This window comes from Hippichthys cyanospilos, chromosome 17 (genome assembly GCF_059441005.1).
Source record: "Hippichthys cyanospilos isolate Australia breed blue-spotted pipefish chromosome 17, RoL_Hcya_1.0, whole genome shotgun sequence".
NCBI lineage: Eukaryota > Metazoa > Chordata > Actinopteri > Syngnathiformes > Syngnathidae > Hippichthys > Hippichthys cyanospilos.
Window position 1 is genome coordinate 6,718,908 of NC_142385.1, and position 17,819 is coordinate 6,736,726.

The window sequence follows — 17,819 nt, forward strand, 5'->3', positions numbered from 1 at the left end:
AGGCTCTGAAGGAGAATGTCGCCCAAGTTTGGAAAATAGATCAAATAGCACCATCTTGTGGACAGTAATGGCAGTGCTTGTAAACTCAGTGAGCCGAAAGGCAACAAATGTTACCCCCAACACACACATACCTAATTATAACTATGCTTCTGAACAACAGTAGGAAAACAATTTTTTTTTAAAGTTAAAAGAAAAGTTTAAATGTTATCTTCCTCATTTTTATTATTATATTGGTAATTTCAGCTTGGTTAAGAGATCACATTAACTCATTCACGCCAGCAAAACAAACAAAAAAAAACCTTTTCAGTGGTGAGACATTAAAAAAAAAAAAGACTGCAGTGCTGGAAATAATATAAAAACATGTTAATGATATAACTATTAATAATAAAAATAAAATATTTTTTAATTGTATGTGGTGCAAAGAAAACGAATTCTGAACACATGGGTTGTTTCACACTCGACAAAAACTGTTAAAAGTAAAACCAAAACAATGGACTGTAGAGACATTGCACACTCGCAAAAATGTCTACAAATAAGGGGATTTTTTAAAGCCCGGATTTATGCTTAAACTGTTTCACACAAGGAAAGAAAATGCTGCCAACATGAATACTACTGTAAAAACGACAAAAACAGAAAACTTCATTTGAATCTTTATTATCTTTTTTTCCACTTTAAATTAATTTCCTCTCCTTTTTGTAACATCTGAAATAAATGAAAACATCCTGAACAGGAGTGAGTTAATTTAAATTGATACATAACATCAAAACAAAACAGAACAAAAAAAAACAAACAGTAAAACATAACAGCTACTGTCTTTAACGTGTCTGTAAAACACTGTTTCCAGCTGAGCTTGGTATGGTAGGATTTGGGCATTTTAATAGAAATGCCTTCAGTTGGTTGCTTCCTCCTAAAAACAAATGATCCTTTAAATTGCATTTAACCGAGAGGGTGAAAAAAAAACGCAAACATGAACAAAATGCTGCTAAAAACAAACAAAAAAAATAAGACAAAAGCAATAGTGCCAATGTTTTTGAACTTTTCAGCTATCACAATGTCTTGTGGTCACGCACGCACACACTTTCCCAAAAAAAAAAAAAGCCAAGCTGTCAGATAAACATCAATTCACTTCCCTGGCTGAAGCAGGTAAGCGTTCAAAAGCAAGTGCACACATACACGCTGGGATGAATCTCTCATGGACAAAAGGAATAAACATTCAACATTGTAGCAACAACACACACTCACATAAAGACTCCTGATATCGTCACTTTCTTCATCCTCCATCCGGTCATAACGTCGACGCTCCTGTCATGCACACTCAAGGCAGGCAAAGAGGGCACCTTGAACAGCGAGTAAATAAGTGACCTAAGTCATTATTAACATCAGGACAATATATAATAACCAACTTGATTTCTTTGAGTACGAAAAAAAAATACAATAGCGAGGTCAGTGTTTGAATGGGGAACAAAGAGATCTCTACAAAGTTTCACGGTTCTCTTCAAACTGAGACAACTGTTGTACACACATCCACAAAGAGATAAGTTTTGCTTGTCAAACATAAGCGCAGTGTGTAAAGTGTGTATGTGTGTGTGTGTGTGTGAGGGCAGGCGGGCCAAGGCCACTGCTGATGTAACATTACAAGTCGTCCTGTAAGGTCGGTGTTGAGTTGTGGAGGGATTTGTATCGGATGAGGACAACAAAACCCCAGAGGCATATAGTGCAAGTTTGGCTAATGTTTAGGTTTTTTTTTTGTTGTTTTTTTTTTTTTTTAACCCTGGGCCCCATGTTGATGGACTTTCCACCAAGGTAGAGGAGTCAGAACAGAGTAAAAATGCTCCTCTAATTCTCAAAAAAAAAAAAAAAAAAAGTTGCCACTGGTCCAGTTGAAAGCGATAGTGAGGCACCGTGGCCCCATATTTTTTGCCACACTCAAGATCCTTTTTTTTAATGTCACTTTCAAGCTTCCGAACATGAGAACTTAAAGTACACCGGGTCTAAGAAGGCTCAGTCTGCAAGTCGTCGACATTAAATACAAAAAGATGGGGAAGGGAGAAGGCGGGGAAGACAAGTGTGGCACACATAGAACAGCGAGAGCCAAACGCGTTGACATGTGGGACTCAGCTGAGCCCGTCTACGATACATGCCTGAGTGATCGGGTCGCGAAGTAAAAAGACTACCCAGTTCAGTCCGAGAGTTATCACCCCTCCCCTCCACCCCCCGCTTCAAGTTTCACTGTGGTCTTCATTTGATGTTGATGATTTCATGAGTGAAATAAAGAGAATGTATTGCATGTAGCCTGTGCGACGGGCGACCAGTGTAGTTTCAATTCACATCATAAATAGAGCGTGACGTTGTGATGATGATTTTCAGCATGATCACGTGCCAAGCAGGGCCCTTCAGATGGAGTCGGCGCCCCCTCCCAGAAGGTCACCGGGCAGCAGCGAGGCCGGGCTGCCCATCTGGTGGCGATCTTCAAGTGCTGGCGAACCCCACAGGCTACTGCCCGGGTACCCGGCCCCGCTCATGCCGCCCATACCCCCCCACAGACCTTGCCTTCCCGCCTCCACCCCGCCGGCTCCGCCCACGCTGGCGCTGTTGCCGCTCCACTGGGAGAAGATGCCCAGGCCGGGCGCGGCGGAGGCGGACGGGTCCGATGAGCCGCCGGCTCCTTCCAGGCTCTGCCAAGTGGATTCGGAATGCCCGGTTGCCACGGGTACGGTCGTCCCTGCTGTGGACCCGCCCTCCCCGCTTCCTCCTGTGCCGCCGCTTCCCCCGCCTCCTGCAGTGAGCTCGCCGGTGGCCCCGCTACCGTTAGTCCCAACCGCAGAAGATGACGCAGGGGTAGTGCCAGAGGTGGCGCCGGCGCCTGCGCTCCCCGAGCCTCCAGCCTGGGAATGTGCAATGTATCGGGCCACATCCTCCTCGCTCACAAACTCGGCCAAGATGGTGGTGTTGCCCAGAACGCACCTGTTGCCAAAAAAGTATAAGGCAAACAAACGACACAGACCACGTTAAAGAAGAGGTCGAGAATTTTCTTCACAATAGTCTAAAAATAGGACATTCCGATTCACACTACATTTGTGGTGAGCAGCAAAAACACCTGTTTGATCATCTCGCGAGGGGCGGCCATTTTGTCAATAGCCGTTGACTGAAAATGACATCAAAGTTGGTAAAGTGGCTCAGGTTATGACCAATCACGGGTCATCTCATTTCTGAGTTTGGTCAAGGGGTACTTGCAAGCTGAGCTGTGATTGTTATTTGAGCTACTGTGATGTCATTTGCAGGTTGAGCCCAAGAAGCAAACTAGCCGCCCCGTGATGGGATTAAAAAAAACATTTGTTTTTCGCCGCATAATTCATCGTTCATGAACGCAATATTAATCAGAAAGCAGAGTTTGGACTAGCGTGGCTGCATAGACATATTATTAGGAACATGTCCCCTTTCAATGCGGGCCAAAAATAATAGGCCTGATTTTGGACACCCCTAAAATGAATCATGTACAAGACTTTTGCCCGTGCCCCCTAAAAGAAACTTCAGTCTTACATATGGAGGGCGCTCTGGGCTTTGGCGGCTTCCTGTTTAGAGCCATAACGGATAAGTGCGTTGCCCTGGGTCAAGCCAAGGTGAAAGGTTAGCAGGGGGCCATGCTGCATGCAGATGGTTCGAAGCGTGGATCCATCAATCTGCAGAAAGAGATGTGCAAGATGTAAATTCTGTGCAGTGATGTCTGACTAAGGTGAATGACCAATTCCAATTGGTTCCAATTGTTGTATTTTCTTATGAGCATACCTGTGGGGTGAGATTGCTGAGCACCAACCAGCAACTTTCCCGAGAGCTGCCATCGCTCCATGCTGAGCCTTTAGAGGGAGGAACACGTTTGAAAAACTGTCCCGCATTTCCCGTATCCTGCTAGAAGTAATTTAGTAACTTGAACATGTTGCATTATGGGAGATGATAACTTCAGTGCTGTGTTGTAACATCTTTGTCTGCAGCAGCAAGATAAGTACCGGAGCTAACTATGCAATATAAGACAACAATCCTTTTGAGACTTACCAGCAGTGCCTGAGCCACTGCTCCATCCCCTGCCGGCCAGTCGAGGGGCACCGCCAGACCACGGTGTGAGCGATATCTGCTTTTGACTGGCTAAGCCTGGAGGTGGGCGGGACAGCTGCGCCTGGCTGCTGCCACGACTGCCTTTCCAGGACTTGTGGCCAATGGGCTCGGGGGGCCATCCAGTCTTGTAGTCTGTGTACTTTGCTATTAGAAAGAAGGACAAGAGAGATGCTTGAAGGTGTAAAAGGGACAATAAGACTTTATGGAAGGAGCTGTGGGTTGCGTTAGCGCTTACCTGAGTTGTGTGCGTTAAGGGGATCTGAGGCACTGTAAGGCCAGGCACCAGGTGAAGGCAGTAAGGTGTTGAGGGGAGGGATGGAATCTGAAGTGAAGAATAGTTGATTGTGTTAAATTCCATACTTTGGCTCATTCGTGGTGGGAAAAAGGAAAAAGAATACACAGTGTTCCCTCGCCACTTGGCGCTTCACCTTTTGCCCCTTCGGTCCTTCGTATAGGACTGCTCAACACTTTTGCCTCAGGAACTCTCAAAATATTCCTCATCTTCTAATTCATCAGGTGAACAGAAAAAGAAGAGGAGGAAGATGACCGGGAATGAAAACTAAGTTACTCGACGTTAAAAGAAGGCTGAAGCCATGTATCCATGGCATGCCATTACGGACTGAATAAATCAACTAAGTGTGACATTAAGGACGATGAGAATCCGCAAAACGGAGTCAATTTCTTTACAACTTTACTTTGCATAATTCACTTACGGCGGGGGGTTGCTTGTCCCGTTAACCGCAAAAAACGAAGGAACACTATACTACACGCTAGCTACTGTGCAGAAAGCAATAGCAGATGTTCAATACGAACCAGTATTGTCTTGTAACAATTGGTGCTCAGTGTCATTGAGGCCGGGAGAAACGGCATTTCCCATCATGCTTCCTGGCGTCATGTAGGGGTCCGATTCGGGGTCAACCCGATCAATTCCTTTCCAAGGAACACCAGGCTGAAACTCTGGGGAAAAGGATGACGAAAATATGATTAAAGCGGACGAATCACATAAAACTGTCATTTTGATTACCTGTATAAAATTCCCGCCCGCCCATCAAGTGTGAAATTACAAAACAAGATTTTTTTATTTTTTTTTATGAATGAGTAAGCAAGACATTAAATACGTCAAAGTGAAGTGTTAAGTAATCCTTGGTTCTTGACGTACTTGGACTAGGAAGTTACAGCAGAGGTCATTTAAACACCTAATTTGTTGAAAACTTGCATAACATCTCATTTAAAAATTCATAGGGCGTCAACTCCCTTGCGTCCCTGCATGTCAAGCAATTAGTGCAAACAGGGTTGCGTAAAGTGTCACCACTTACCGGGGGGCCAGCTGGCCGTAGTGGTGGGCTTCGTACTCATCTTGCCGGGGGTGCGATGCCAATTGGTGTTGCCTTGCCCGTCTGCAACAATCATGTCGTACTGTGAGTAGGGTGAGCCGGCCGGCATCTTCATGGGGGTGACGGGACCTGTACGACAGTTCATTCAGAGGGCTAAACACCTTACTTCATATTCTAGTCCATCGAAAGTATTGTACGAGTCATTAGTACTCCCGGCACATCCGTTCTTGTTATCCCATTCACTGCCATTGACGGCAAAAGATGTCAAAGATCCATTTAATCCAGTTAATGTTCCAGGGAAAAAAATGACAAGGACAAAATTGGAAGTCGTACCATTTTTATGGAATGCATTTTCGGGTGAGGACGTGTCTGGGGAGGAATGTCCCTCCATCATCCATTTGAAACGAGATTGTTGACCTCCCATGTCCTTCATGCCAGCGGGCCCACCGACCACAGAGCCGCCCAGGTCCATACCTGTGAGGTTTATACCAGAACTAAAGCCTGTAGATGGAGGTAATAACATGTGACCATGGTTTATGATATTTTAACAAACCCAAAACATAAATAAAGTGAATTTACTGCTATTTGCAGATAGGAGCAGAGCCCTTTCATAGAAAAAAAGTGCGTAAATGGCAAGCAAAGATGCAAGTATTAAACAAACACAAAATACACACACACACAAAAAAAAGGGGAACCAGGAAAATGCAGCCATTCGCAGCATTAAAACACAGATATAAAGGTTTGCCTCAATTAACTGTTTCAAGCCCTCCTTTGATTAAATACTGTCCATCTCCTTGGAATTTCAGCCTCTCAACAGCAGAAACATAAATAGAATTATCATCTTTGTGTTGATTCAAAATAAAACATTTGCAAACATTTAGCTAGATTTTACTTTACTTTTTGCCCTTGCTTTCAGAGTGTACAGACCAAACCAATCACTTAATGGTCATTCATGATTTCCATTTTTTTTTTTTTTTTGCATTGTCGAAGTGAAAGAACTGTTATTGAACTAATTGAAATTACAACTTTTTTACATCTAATTCATGAACTACAACAAAATTATCGTCAGATAAATTGATTATTAGAATAAGTGCGGCCTTAGCTATAACTATTTAGGGCTGTCACTATCAAATATTTTTTTAACGGATTAATCCACTGATTATCTGGCAAATTTTATTTTTGCATTAAATTGTATTACAAGACCATTTTTCCCCCATTTAGAGGTTATTTGCCCATTATTTTTATTTTGTACTTTTCAGTGATTAAATAACAACACCAATTAGGCGATTATACACAGGAGGACTCCCCAACTTATTTTAAACTGATCTAGTCATTGTTTTCCCAAAGTAAAATAGAATGTCCTATTTTGATTAAACACGAAAGATAATCAAACAACGGTCATGGACAACACTGTTGTCACAACAGCAATCGGAATCATTACCTTTGAGAGGCTGAACATGGAAGATTTTGATCACTTGAAGTTAAACAACGCTTGAAGATATTATTCTTACTATTATTAAAATATTTATTGATTTATTTGATAATCCTGACAGTTCTGTGACAAACGCATTAACAAAAGGGGAAAAGGCCGAATGATAAGTTTGAAAAATATTGCTCACCAGAATAGGGTCCAAGCGTTTTCTGATGCAGGTCAGCCACAGATCCTGCCAGGCCCTGGTGGGGCAAGGAGTCAGCACCGTGTAATTTGGCACCGCTTCCACCATGGTGGGAGGGAGAGAGCTTGATGCTGCCACCTAAACTCCCAACCTGCTGCTGGCGCTGCTGAAGCACTGCCATGATCCTGGCCAACTGCCAAGTTGCACAAAAAACAAAACAAAAATAAGTCAACAATCACCTTGTGACAGTGCAGCTCATGGAATACAGATGCCAACGATAGTTGCGGAGAGCTGTGAGTGCATGTACCTGTTGAGGATCAGCTTGCTGCCGCACATTTGGTGTGAACTTTCTCTGGTTTTGCAGCAGCTGCTGTTGTGGCTGCTGTTGTTGCTGGAGGAGGAGCTGACAAGCCTGACAAAGACGAGGTAGCGTTTTAAGCCTTAGCGCTGCCAAACAGTTTTGCTAATGTACCCCATTTTGTTAAGAAGTGAAACACGGGGATGAAAGATGTGCTCCTTCTCACCAATTGAAACTGGATGTGGGGTGGGTAAATGCTGCTGAGCATGGCTATATGCTGAGGGGACAGCTGTGGCGGGAACACGCCGCCGCCGACTCCTGCCACTCCTCCCACACCGCCAACACTCCCACTGGGAGGGGGCATCTGCTTCAGCATGGAGCCTGGCACCTGAGGGCGAAAGCATAACGACAGGCCGGCGCACGTTAACCGTCGCGCTTCAGTGCTCGTAACCAACAGCAACCATGTTAAGCTTATTGCTTCTCGAAAAATGTTGATTGTTTTTCGTTGTTCTCATATTTGATGATAACGGGGGTGTGGATTCGGTCAATTCATTGTATTCTCCAGTTAAAAAACAAAGTTGTAGTGTTGTTGTAAAGAGTGATTGTGCAATCTGTTTTGAGAAAATTAAGTATTCTAATTAGTTCAGTACAAATAAACTTTTATCTTCTCTATCAATTTGAAGTTGCATGTCACTTAGTATGAACTAAGAAGGGAAAAAAAGAGATAATGGTTTAATAATGAGATTTAATGTTTTCACTTCATAACTCAAATGAATGTTACTGTAATTAGCTTTAATCAAATCATTTTATGGGCATCTTATACAGTAAATCGTAGCACTAGTATCACTTACATAAGTGGTTCTCAACCTTTTTTCAGTGAAGTACATACATCCTTGTGAGTACCCCAAAACCAGCCCAAAGCATTTTGTTGTGTAATGGAAAACAGGTATTCAGCCAGTATCAGTTTAAGATTTTATTGTGCACTGATCACCTGGTTTTGCTTGAACTTTCACTTAACATACGTGAGAACTCTGTGTAGCTACAATGAAATAACTTTGACAGATAAGTGAGTTCAACAACACAGACGTATAACATTTTGTATTGGACTCCCTTCTTGCAGTTCCTCCCTTCCGTAGCCTTAAGAATCTTCTTTCACTTATCCCTGCACACTGTCCTACAGACCACCTGACTACTCTGTTAAGACTTTGAAGCTTCAAATTAAAGAAAACCCCAGAAGACAATTGGTTTTCCATAATATTTTACTGATCTCGCCTAAATCCTCAAAAACTTCCAAAACAGTTGGAAAACAAAACAAAACAGTGGTGTGCCAACATTGTCTGATCTACTACATTTCTGAACTCCGTTTGGATAGTGAGCTCTCAAATTATTTTGAAATAAACAAAAAAATTAAAAAGAAATTAACTTAATTATAAACAAATCTTTACGCACATAAAATTATTCTGATCATTATAATTGGCAGGAATCACGGCAAAATCTGATAAAAGTAAATCGCCAACTTAAAAAAAAAAAAATCAGGTGTCAATCAAAATTTGCATCGAACCGTACTGATAATGTGGGAGACTAGATTTTTTAGGACAATGAAATTGAATAGTCAACTGAATCTAAAATAGTTTTTATGAACTTACAGTATATTTTGATGATAATAATTTATATTAATTACTTCTAAAGAATGCTTGCAAGGATGCTACTTTTTAAATATATTTTTAAATGTCACATGCCCACATGCCTAAATGTAGCGCTATTTGAGAACCACTGTGTTAGGCAGATGGAAAAACACAAGGCAAGTAAGCGCACCTGAGGCGACAGGAACTGATGAGGCACTTGTGCTCGTATCCCTGGGGACTGGTTCATGGGTGGAACATTGGGCTGGTGTCTGGGCTGAGACATCCCTCCACTACTGCTAAGGAGACTGTGGCCACCCTGCGATGCAAATATGGGCGATGACATTCGACAGAAAGAATTGGTGATAAAGAAGAATGGCAAACATTTGAGGGTTATGGTGAAAAATTTGCACATTTACCTTGTAAACACAGAAATGACACAGGAGTGTAAGGATGGGAGGACAGATACAAGAGGAGCAGGTATCTTACTTGTCTAAAAGGGATAGTGTGATTGAAGAGGGAATGGGGCTTGTAGGCAGTGGGTGGTGAGAATAGAGAGCAAGGACCATCCTCCCCAAGGTACCCATCCTGATTGTTCAAAAGCAAGGTCTGCCCAAATTACAGCCAAGGGGAAACACATTTGAGTGACCAAGAGGATAGGGAAAGAGCCAGACAAAGAGAGAATGAAGAAAAAGGGGTACCATCACACGAGGAAGAAAAGACAGTGTAAAAAAATTAATCTCATATCATTAGAGACATGAGGACGTACCTTGTCGTAAAAAGACACAGAATCCCCAGGCGCTGGCTCCTTGGAAACGGGTGAACGATAAGCCATACTGCCTCCTCTTCCTTTCCTCATGTCTCCATTGTAATCCATCATCCCAATGGCTCTTTTGTCCATTTCCATCTTCTTTTCCTGAAGAGCGCCTGGAGCCAGGTCGATGTTTAGCCCGCTTGGATCATCACTCTGTACAAAGCGGAGGGGCATCAGTCATCATATCATCATTAAAATTAGGGTTACAACTAATAATTACTCTAATAATCAATGACTGCATCTATTATTTTGTCTAATTATTGATGAAGTAGATTTAAAAAAAAATAATTTCCATCCCTATAACTACAAAACTGCACCAAAAAATGACAGAAAATCCACAAAAATATATCATAGTATCATTGCTTTTCATTAGAAAAGTAGATGTTTGCAAATGTCTTATTCTGATTTAAAACAATGCTAATTAATCTGCTTCCAGAAATGAACAATTGACAATGAACAATTGGGACAATTTATGCTTCTTAATCAATTATTAAAGTGATTTATTAATAAATAAGGTAGTTGATTAGTTGCCGAACCCTCTAATCAAGATTCCAGCCTCAGAAATATTTTTTTAAACGTCTTACCAGAAGCCCCATATTTGAGAACTGTCTGTTGATTGGGCTCATCCAGGAATCTCCGCCAACCTTGAGTGGACCCTGAATAGCATTGGGTTAAACTATCATCAGATTTAAAATTTGCTAACAGGATTATATTCAAAGGCATATTTTACTTATTTAGCCATTTTCTGAGGTAACATTTTGTCACTTACTGTCGACTGAAAATGACATCACATGGCCAGAAGAATTAGGTAACAGCCAATCATAGCTTAACTTTTAAACGTCACAATAGCAAACCCAGAAAACAGACGAGCAAACCATCACATTTCATTCAGTCGACAGACAGCAAGATGGGAAATGTAATTTTAAATATTATTAATCATGCATGAAATTAATGTTACCAAATTAATGATGGTAAATGGACTTGGTAAATTGATTTTCACTTATATAGCGCTTTTCTACCTTTGGTACTCAAAGCGCTTTACACTAACGAGTCATGTACCTACTGATGACACAGCATCAGAATCAACTAGGGGTTCAGCATCTTGCTCAAGGACGCTTCAACATGGTCACGATGGTCAGGGGATCGAACCTAAAGCCTCTATGCTGAGAGACGACCGCTCTACCACCAAGCCATGCCGCCCAAATGATAGTCAAAACATTATTTTTATCGCTGAAAATGGCTAAATATACATCCCTTTAAAAGAACAAACACAAAGCGTGTGCTGAAACAAAAACAGTGACTTAAAATTGATGTTCCACATAGGTAACTGACCTTGTTGCTAGGTTTCTTGACATTGTGGCTCTGTCCCCAGCCACCATTGCTACCCTGTCCCCAAGACGACCCACTACCCTGGGAGCCGGTGCTGTTCCACATGCTCCCACCCTCTTCCTCTTCCTCCCAGCTTGAGTGACGCGAAGCTGTCACGGAGCCCTCTTTGTCCCCCCAGCTGTCTTGCATAGACTTTGATCCTGTTGGAGAAATTAATCTCAGTCAATATATATGAGGTTTTATGACTAACTCATTCATGCCTAAGATATATTTCAACAGGGCTGTGGAAGCATATTAAAGGCAATGTAATACGGTAAATACTAAAGTCACTATTTTGGATACTGTTACTATATTATACATTCTGACCAGATTTGATAGGATTGGGAGGAGGATTTCCCCAGCCACTCTTTGGCCCGCCGTCATCAGGTTCCCCCCAGCCAGAAGGGGCATCTGTAGGTTTACCCCAAGCAGCTGTGCCATTGTCTATCGTGGGACTAGCTGGAGGTGTACCACCCCAACCCGTGGTACCTACACAAAGACAAAAATCGGAATCATACATAAAAATGGTGACCACATTTTTATAAGAGAGGCAGATAATGGCATCTCACCCAGTGGAGAAGCTTTTCCTTGTCCATGACCAGTGTTGAAGTCCCTGCTGCCTCCTGGTCCTGCTGTAGGTCTGTTTAGCTGCTGTGTTGGAGGTGGTCCCTGTTGTTGACCCTGGCCGTGTGGCTGTTGACCAGCAGGGGTGCTGTTCTTATCCCACAAGTTAACCGGCTTGTAGTTATAATGGGTTGGGTCTCCCCATGCTGATGTTCCATCATCGATCTCATTTTTCCTGCTTATAGACTGAGGGGAAGGTTCCTCCCAACCGCTTGGTTCAGATCCACTTCCACCTAATCCGTGACTGGCAGGGATGGGCCCTGAGGTCCAGCCTGAGCTTTGGTTCTGGGCTTGGGAGATTGGTTTTCTCCCACCACCCCCTTGCATAGCCCCTTGATCTAACGCTTGCTTCAGCTGTGGAGGCTGATTGCGGGCTTGTGATTGTTGCTGCTGCAGTTGTGCCTGTAGGCCCGTGATGGAGCCTGACTGGCTGTTTGGCATCTGGTGGATTTTATTTCCTCCACTCCAACTTTGATGGGGTTTGGACCCGTTCCCTCCCGCCCCTGTGCCCCCTGCCCCCCAGGACCTCCGTGGAGCATCCTCGTCCCAGCTTCCCCAACTACCCACACCTGAATCCCCACCTGAGTTCCTTCCTCCATTCTTGGGTTCATCTTCCCATCTTGCACCGCTGCTATTTGATTTGGACTCCTGCTCACCCCAGTCCCTACCTGTCCCAACCTTCTGCCCTGAGCCCCACCCACTTCCTCGTCCTTCCCCACCCATTTCTTTCCACCCTGCTGCTCCCCTCTCATCATTTCCTCCCCAGCCTGTACTCGCAAGGTTACCTTGTGGCCCTTGACCACCCCAGCCGCCCCCATTCCCCCTATTGGTTCTCCAATCTTCATTACCCCACCCTTTGGTCTCCTGATTATCCACGGCGGCCATCCCACCAGCACCCCAGTCACTAGCCTTCCCTTGCTGGTTTTGTCCCAGTGCTCCAGACCCACCACCAGTACCTGCTGTGATCACTGGACCAGATTGCGAGACGCCAAGATTACTTATGCTTGGACCTGCAGAAGGTGGGGCTCTCCCAGATAAAGAGGCTCCACCGCTGCTGCTACTGCTGCTGCTGGTCTCCCAGCCTTCCCCAGAGGAGCCAGCAGATGAGAGCAATGGAGGGTGGAACCCTGGCCCATTAGAATCAGCATTGGGAAGTCTGGGTCCAGATGAATACTGAGAATTTCCCAGAGAAGCTGGGTGTTTTGAAGAGCTTGATGAGATCACGCTTTTATTGTGTTCTGCTTGATTCCCAAGATCCCAAGCTGTGTTTTGTCTGATCTGTGTTTGACCCCAGCCTGTGTTTGACAGTACCCGTGGATCGAGATCGGGACGGCTGAGCAGGTTCTGTAAGGCAGCTTCAGTATCAGGTGGCTGACGCCGGGGACGACTGCCATTAGATTCCCTTTCAGATCTGGAATTGCCACCACTGGATAAAGATCCTCCCCGTGCTCCATGTCCTCCCTCGGTCCATTCCCCCGTTTCAACCTCTCCCTTCTGATTGTCCCAAGCTCTGTTCATAGCAGTTGAGGTTACAGGAGGATTGCCAGCTGTGCTGCATCCGCTACTGCTGCTGTTGCTGCTGCTGGCTCCTTCCGTGACTTCTCCAGGATTAGCTGCACCAGCGCTGGTGGAAGTCCTAGCCCAGTCAACACTAGACACCCCCTTTTCCACTCCGACTCCTGATGTCCCCCACCCTCCCTGAGATACCCCAGATTGACTATCATTTGCCCCATTTCCAGCACTCCCCCAAGTATTAACCCCAGTAGAGGACCCCGGATAACCCCAGCCCGAGGATCCGCTATCCCCCTCAGCAGCTCTGTACGCCCCCACTCCACCTTCTCTGGCCTCCCATCCATCAGTCCTTGAGGCACCCGTTTTGGAGTTAGGTGCAGGGTACGAGGGTTGCCCCCTCCATGAAGAAGAAAGATTGTGGTCTCCACCACCTCCCATTCCTCCCGCAACTCCCTCCTCTCCCGCAATTTTTGGTCCCGCTGATTCACTATCCCACTTGCCCCCGGTCATCTCTCTGTCTCGCGATTGCATTTGGTGAAGTTGGTGCTGATGAGTGCTTGATTGATTAACAGACAAAGCTTGGTGACCCCCTAGCACCCCGACTGCCCCAGACTTTAGCCCTACGGAAGCAGAATTGTTGGCAGGTAAAGTCCCTCCAGGGCCCTGGTGATGGAAGGAAGATGGACCTCCTTCCCCAACAACACCGGGCCCATCCTGTTGCACCAAGGCAGGCCAGGCCGAAGGGTTGGCATTTGGATTAAAGTTGGCACCCGCAATTCCACTGCTGCCGTCGACGAGGCCACTGGCATCATGGCTGCCTGGCACAGTGGCGGCTTTGGAAACTGAGGAGGACTGCTGTAATACAGGCCCAGAAGAAGCTACTGCATTTCCTCCTCCAAGATGGCCCTGGGCGGCAGCCGTCCCCCATGCCACACTACCGGACGACTGCATACATTCATTGGGCAAAGAGAACAAGGAAGTGGACGAGGATTGGTTGCCAGAGGCACTGGTGCTGTTCACAGGCATCCCGTTGTTGCTGCTGCTTCCGGCGCTGCCACTCCCTCCAGCCACAGTGAAAGAAGATCCTCCTCCATCACTTCCAGCAATGCTGGGCCACTCTTCCAGGTCATTCCCATCTACAATCACCTTCTCCCTGCCCTGAGAGGAGGCTTGGCTGCCTAAGCTTGTGCCCCACATGGAATTTGCATAATTAGACGTAGTGGTCGAAGCAGCAACTGATGATGAGGTGAGGGCCAGGGAGGAGGTAGCTGCACCAGAATCTGAAAAGACGAGACACTTGCTTGAAAAAAATGGAATTTTACACAGTGATCAATTTCCACCCGAACGTTCGGTAAGTCATACCCGAGACAGCAGCTATGTTTGCATTGGGGGGTTCCCCTCCTCCTCCCCCTCCCAGCAGCATGGAGGACAGTGGCGGCTGACCTCTTTTCAGTAGCACTTTATGGTCCTGCTGGCAGCGAAATCTCGGCGGCACTTCTCTCGGCATATAGCGAGGTTGCTGCTGAGGCGCCTGGCCCGCACCTCCGCTACTTGTATTCCCGGTCCCTGTAACACTTGTGCTGCCTGTGGCAGAGGAAGAACTGGCGGTGGAGGTGGGCTGTCCGTTGGCCACAGCAAGGCGCTTGGCATTGTTACCACCCTGTGACTGGGCGGCAGCACTGCCAGGGCCTGAAGTGGCTGGGGATGGGGATGCCGAGGGGGTGGGTCCAGGGCTGGGGGAGGCAGAGCTGCTCTGAGTTGTAGGAGGATGGGCAGACGCCTGCTTGGTCAAATCTAGCACTGGATGACAAAGCAGGGGGTGTGAATTGGTGAGACATTTAAAGATTTTCTTTTTAACCTAAACGCAGTTTATAATCAAGCTTTAAAAACTAAGATTATAGTAATACAAATAAGCGAAAAGGAGAAAAATGTGATGAGGTTTCAAAGCAATTCAACCATCAATTCTAGATTACTGTAGAGCTTACCTTTGTTCTTTTGTTCTGTAACCTAAAATGAAAAACACAAAACATAATATTCATATATAAAATTCACTTGTTCAAATTTCAACTAAACACATCATTTATACCCTGTTACTCTGATGTTAGTGGATTGAAAAAAAAATCTAAAACAACAAAGTAGCTCACCTCAGTTCGACAATATTAAGAAGGTTTTGCCGTACATATGTAAGTTTTTTTTGTTATAGCTTTAAAAAGAATGTTCTTACATCTTTTGATACAGTCAGGGTTTTATGACATGAAAAGACCTTTGAAAAGATGCATACATTTTTTATAATTTTTGAAAACACATGCATTTCGGTATAACGTATACAGTTCGTCTGTATACACACAAATCTGTTTTTGAGACAATAACACTTCCATAGGCAATGCCAGCTGAGAGAAAAAAAAACATGATGAAACAAGTAACATCAACACACCTTCTGAGAGGCTTCCCTTTTCCTTTTTTCTTCTTTTTTCCTTTTCTTGTCTTCCATGAACTACTGCTCCGGTCGTGATACTCCTTTCTTCTGGGCAAATAAGCAGATATTAAAAATATATAGTTATTAAGTTAAGTTTTGGATGCTATGCAGAATCGCAGATATGCACACATAAAAATGCTGAAACGTGAACAAGGAAAAGATGGCCATATCACCGTTGCGTCAGAACCATGTGAGACCGTATATATGTGTAAATCATGGTATACAGCTGGACTTCGAGGATACGTGAGCGATCAGGTGATATAGCTCAGAAAGAATGCCTTATATTGGGGCAAAAACAGTAATTATACCAATCATGAGTGCGTAGCATAAACTGAGCTAACTTTTAAGTTGGACCAGTTGAAAGGAGCACATTGAGTCAGAAGACATCAAGTCGAAGAAAAATGAACTGAATCATTAGTTGTGATTTTTGTCTTGGTCACAATACGCAATAAAATTCAGAAGTAGCTGACACTACAGTACACATACAACAACAGGTCGGCAAATTATGGCAGGGATGGTATAGTGGTATACAACAGTAAAGAACACAAATGTGGGGGATTACAAAGCATTGCTTGCAAAACACCAATGGCCTATTCTAACACAATGCTTGTGATTCATCCTTAGTATTGCTCGCATTCCAGAAGTCAGGAATACTATCTGAGTAAAAATTGCTTATGTGCCAATATCATGCAAAGCCCATGTTTCGTTACAAAAACGAGTATTAGTACACTTATTATTGCATTACTCAGAATATGATGCTGTTAACCTTTTAGTCATTGTGGCACGAGCAGCTAATGTCACAGAACTCCATTTTGGGAACGACAGCGAGCTGGCAAAATGGATCAGTTTTTACAAATGAAAGGATGTTGACTAAACTCAACAAAGCACAAAATGAAGTGGCTGACGTGATGTGGATACGGCTTTACATGTCAAAACAAGCCATATTTGCGCTTTCACTGATGGCTAACAGAAGTGGGTGGAATTTTCTCAACTACTCAATACCGAGAGTGAACCAACTTATCAGTTGTCACCCATGTAGATAAAATAGCTGGTGGATGTTTGACAAATAAAGCGCCTTTATAGCAAATGCATGATGCTATGAAGCAAATGTCGAGATATGAAAATAGTGCTAATGCTAGCCATTGACAGCTACAAGTAGCTAAGCTAATAGCGTTAGCCTGAGCATAAAATGAGAACGATCGAACACTCTACCAAGACAACGCTACGTTTAGTGAAATTACACATACATGCACGAGACAAAATAATAAAACGACCAAGCGGGATTACGATACTCACCTCGGCAATCACATATGAAGAAAAGCTAGCGTGCTAACTAGCTAAAGTGCTTCAGTGCGTTTTTTCTTTTTAGCTTTCTGAGGCATTCGTCGAAGCTTACAAGAACAGGCACGCCTGAGCGGATACGTCAAGTAAATTAACTCCAATGAAAACACAAGCGGAACACGCCACTGGCTGGTAAAGAAGTACTATGGTTGCTTCCGAGTCGAGCAAAATCTGCAGAAATGTTGAATTTCAAAGCGCCGTGGAGTCAGTCGGTAGACGGGCGGCCATTTTGCTGCTCAGCATGAAGCGTCTCCAATGGCCAGCAGCCAGTGGCAGCTGCCTGCGTGCGAGCGATCTGACTGGCTGCCTGGGATAGGGAGGGATGCATCAAAAAACGCTTTTTGACCTTCATAAACTCCCAGACACTTGCTGAAACAAAGATCACATTTTTCCCGTCGGGGCCGGGAGAAGGAAAACGCGCAGGCTTTCTGGAGGGTACAGGGAAAAGGCAGGGGTGGCAAAAGTATTCGCAACTCTCCGTACTTCAGTAAAGTGCAGATACAGAAACCTACACGGGTAGGCCTGTAAATGTGTGTGCATGTTAAATTGTGTACGTGTGTGCGTGCACGTGTACGTGTATTTAAAGTAAACTTGCACATTTACTGCATACATTTTCACATAGTTTGATCGGCATGGGTAAGAAGTACACCACTGATCCTCATTTGGAAATTCAACGAATTTTACTGGCATTAGAATGACACATA

The 17,819-nt window shown here is 44.4% G+C and overlaps 1 protein-coding gene across 3 annotated transcripts; it reads right to left on the minus strand.

Annotated features, from left to right (window-relative positions):
- Positions 1-638: 638 nt before the first annotated feature.
- On the minus strand, positions 639-17,349 carry tnrc6ba (trinucleotide repeat containing adaptor 6Ba). Of its 3 annotated transcripts, none has more exons than XM_088439203.1 (22): positions 17,071-17,349; positions 15,733-15,819; positions 15,284-15,305; positions 14,661-15,098; positions 11,732-14,578; positions 11,490-11,651; positions 11,127-11,323; positions 10,379-10,450; positions 9,750-9,947; positions 9,470-9,589; positions 9,174-9,299; positions 7,585-7,746; positions 7,368-7,472; positions 7,064-7,253; positions 5,778-5,918; positions 5,427-5,573; positions 4,924-5,067; positions 4,346-4,432; positions 4,051-4,254; positions 3,787-3,854; positions 3,541-3,680; positions 639-2,964 (listed from the first exon to the last, which is right to left on the minus strand). In XM_088439203.1, the coding sequence occupies exons 2-22, from the start codon at positions 15,787-15,789 to the stop codon at positions 2,394-2,396; spliced, it is 6,198 nt and encodes a 2,065-aa protein (XP_088295329.1). In that variant the 5' UTR covers positions 15,790-15,819; positions 17,071-17,349; the 3' UTR covers positions 639-2,393. The 3 variants fall into 3 exon arrangements, with proteins under 3 accessions (XP_088295329.1, XP_088295327.1, XP_088295328.1); XM_088439201.1 differs by having other exon boundaries at positions 5,778-5,945; XM_088439202.1 differs by having other exon boundaries at positions 5,778-5,945; positions 15,733-15,822.
- Between the last annotated feature and the right edge of the window lie 470 nt (positions 17,350-17,819).

Excerpts from the sequence above, each read along its gene's own strand:
- tnrc6ba (XM_088439201.1), bottom strand. The coding sequence starts at position 15,789 with ATGGAAGACAAGAAAAGGAAAAAAGAAGAAAAAAGGAAAAGGGAAGCC. Across the intron at positions 11,324-11,489 it reads TCCCAATCCTATCAAATCTG|GATCAAAGTCTATGCAAGAC; the intron begins GTCAGAATGTAT and ends TTTCTCCAACAG. Across the intron at positions 7,473-7,584 it reads CCCACATCCAGTTTCAATTG|GCTTGTCAGCTCCTCCTCCA; the intron begins GTGAGAAGGAGC and ends CGTCTTTGTCAG.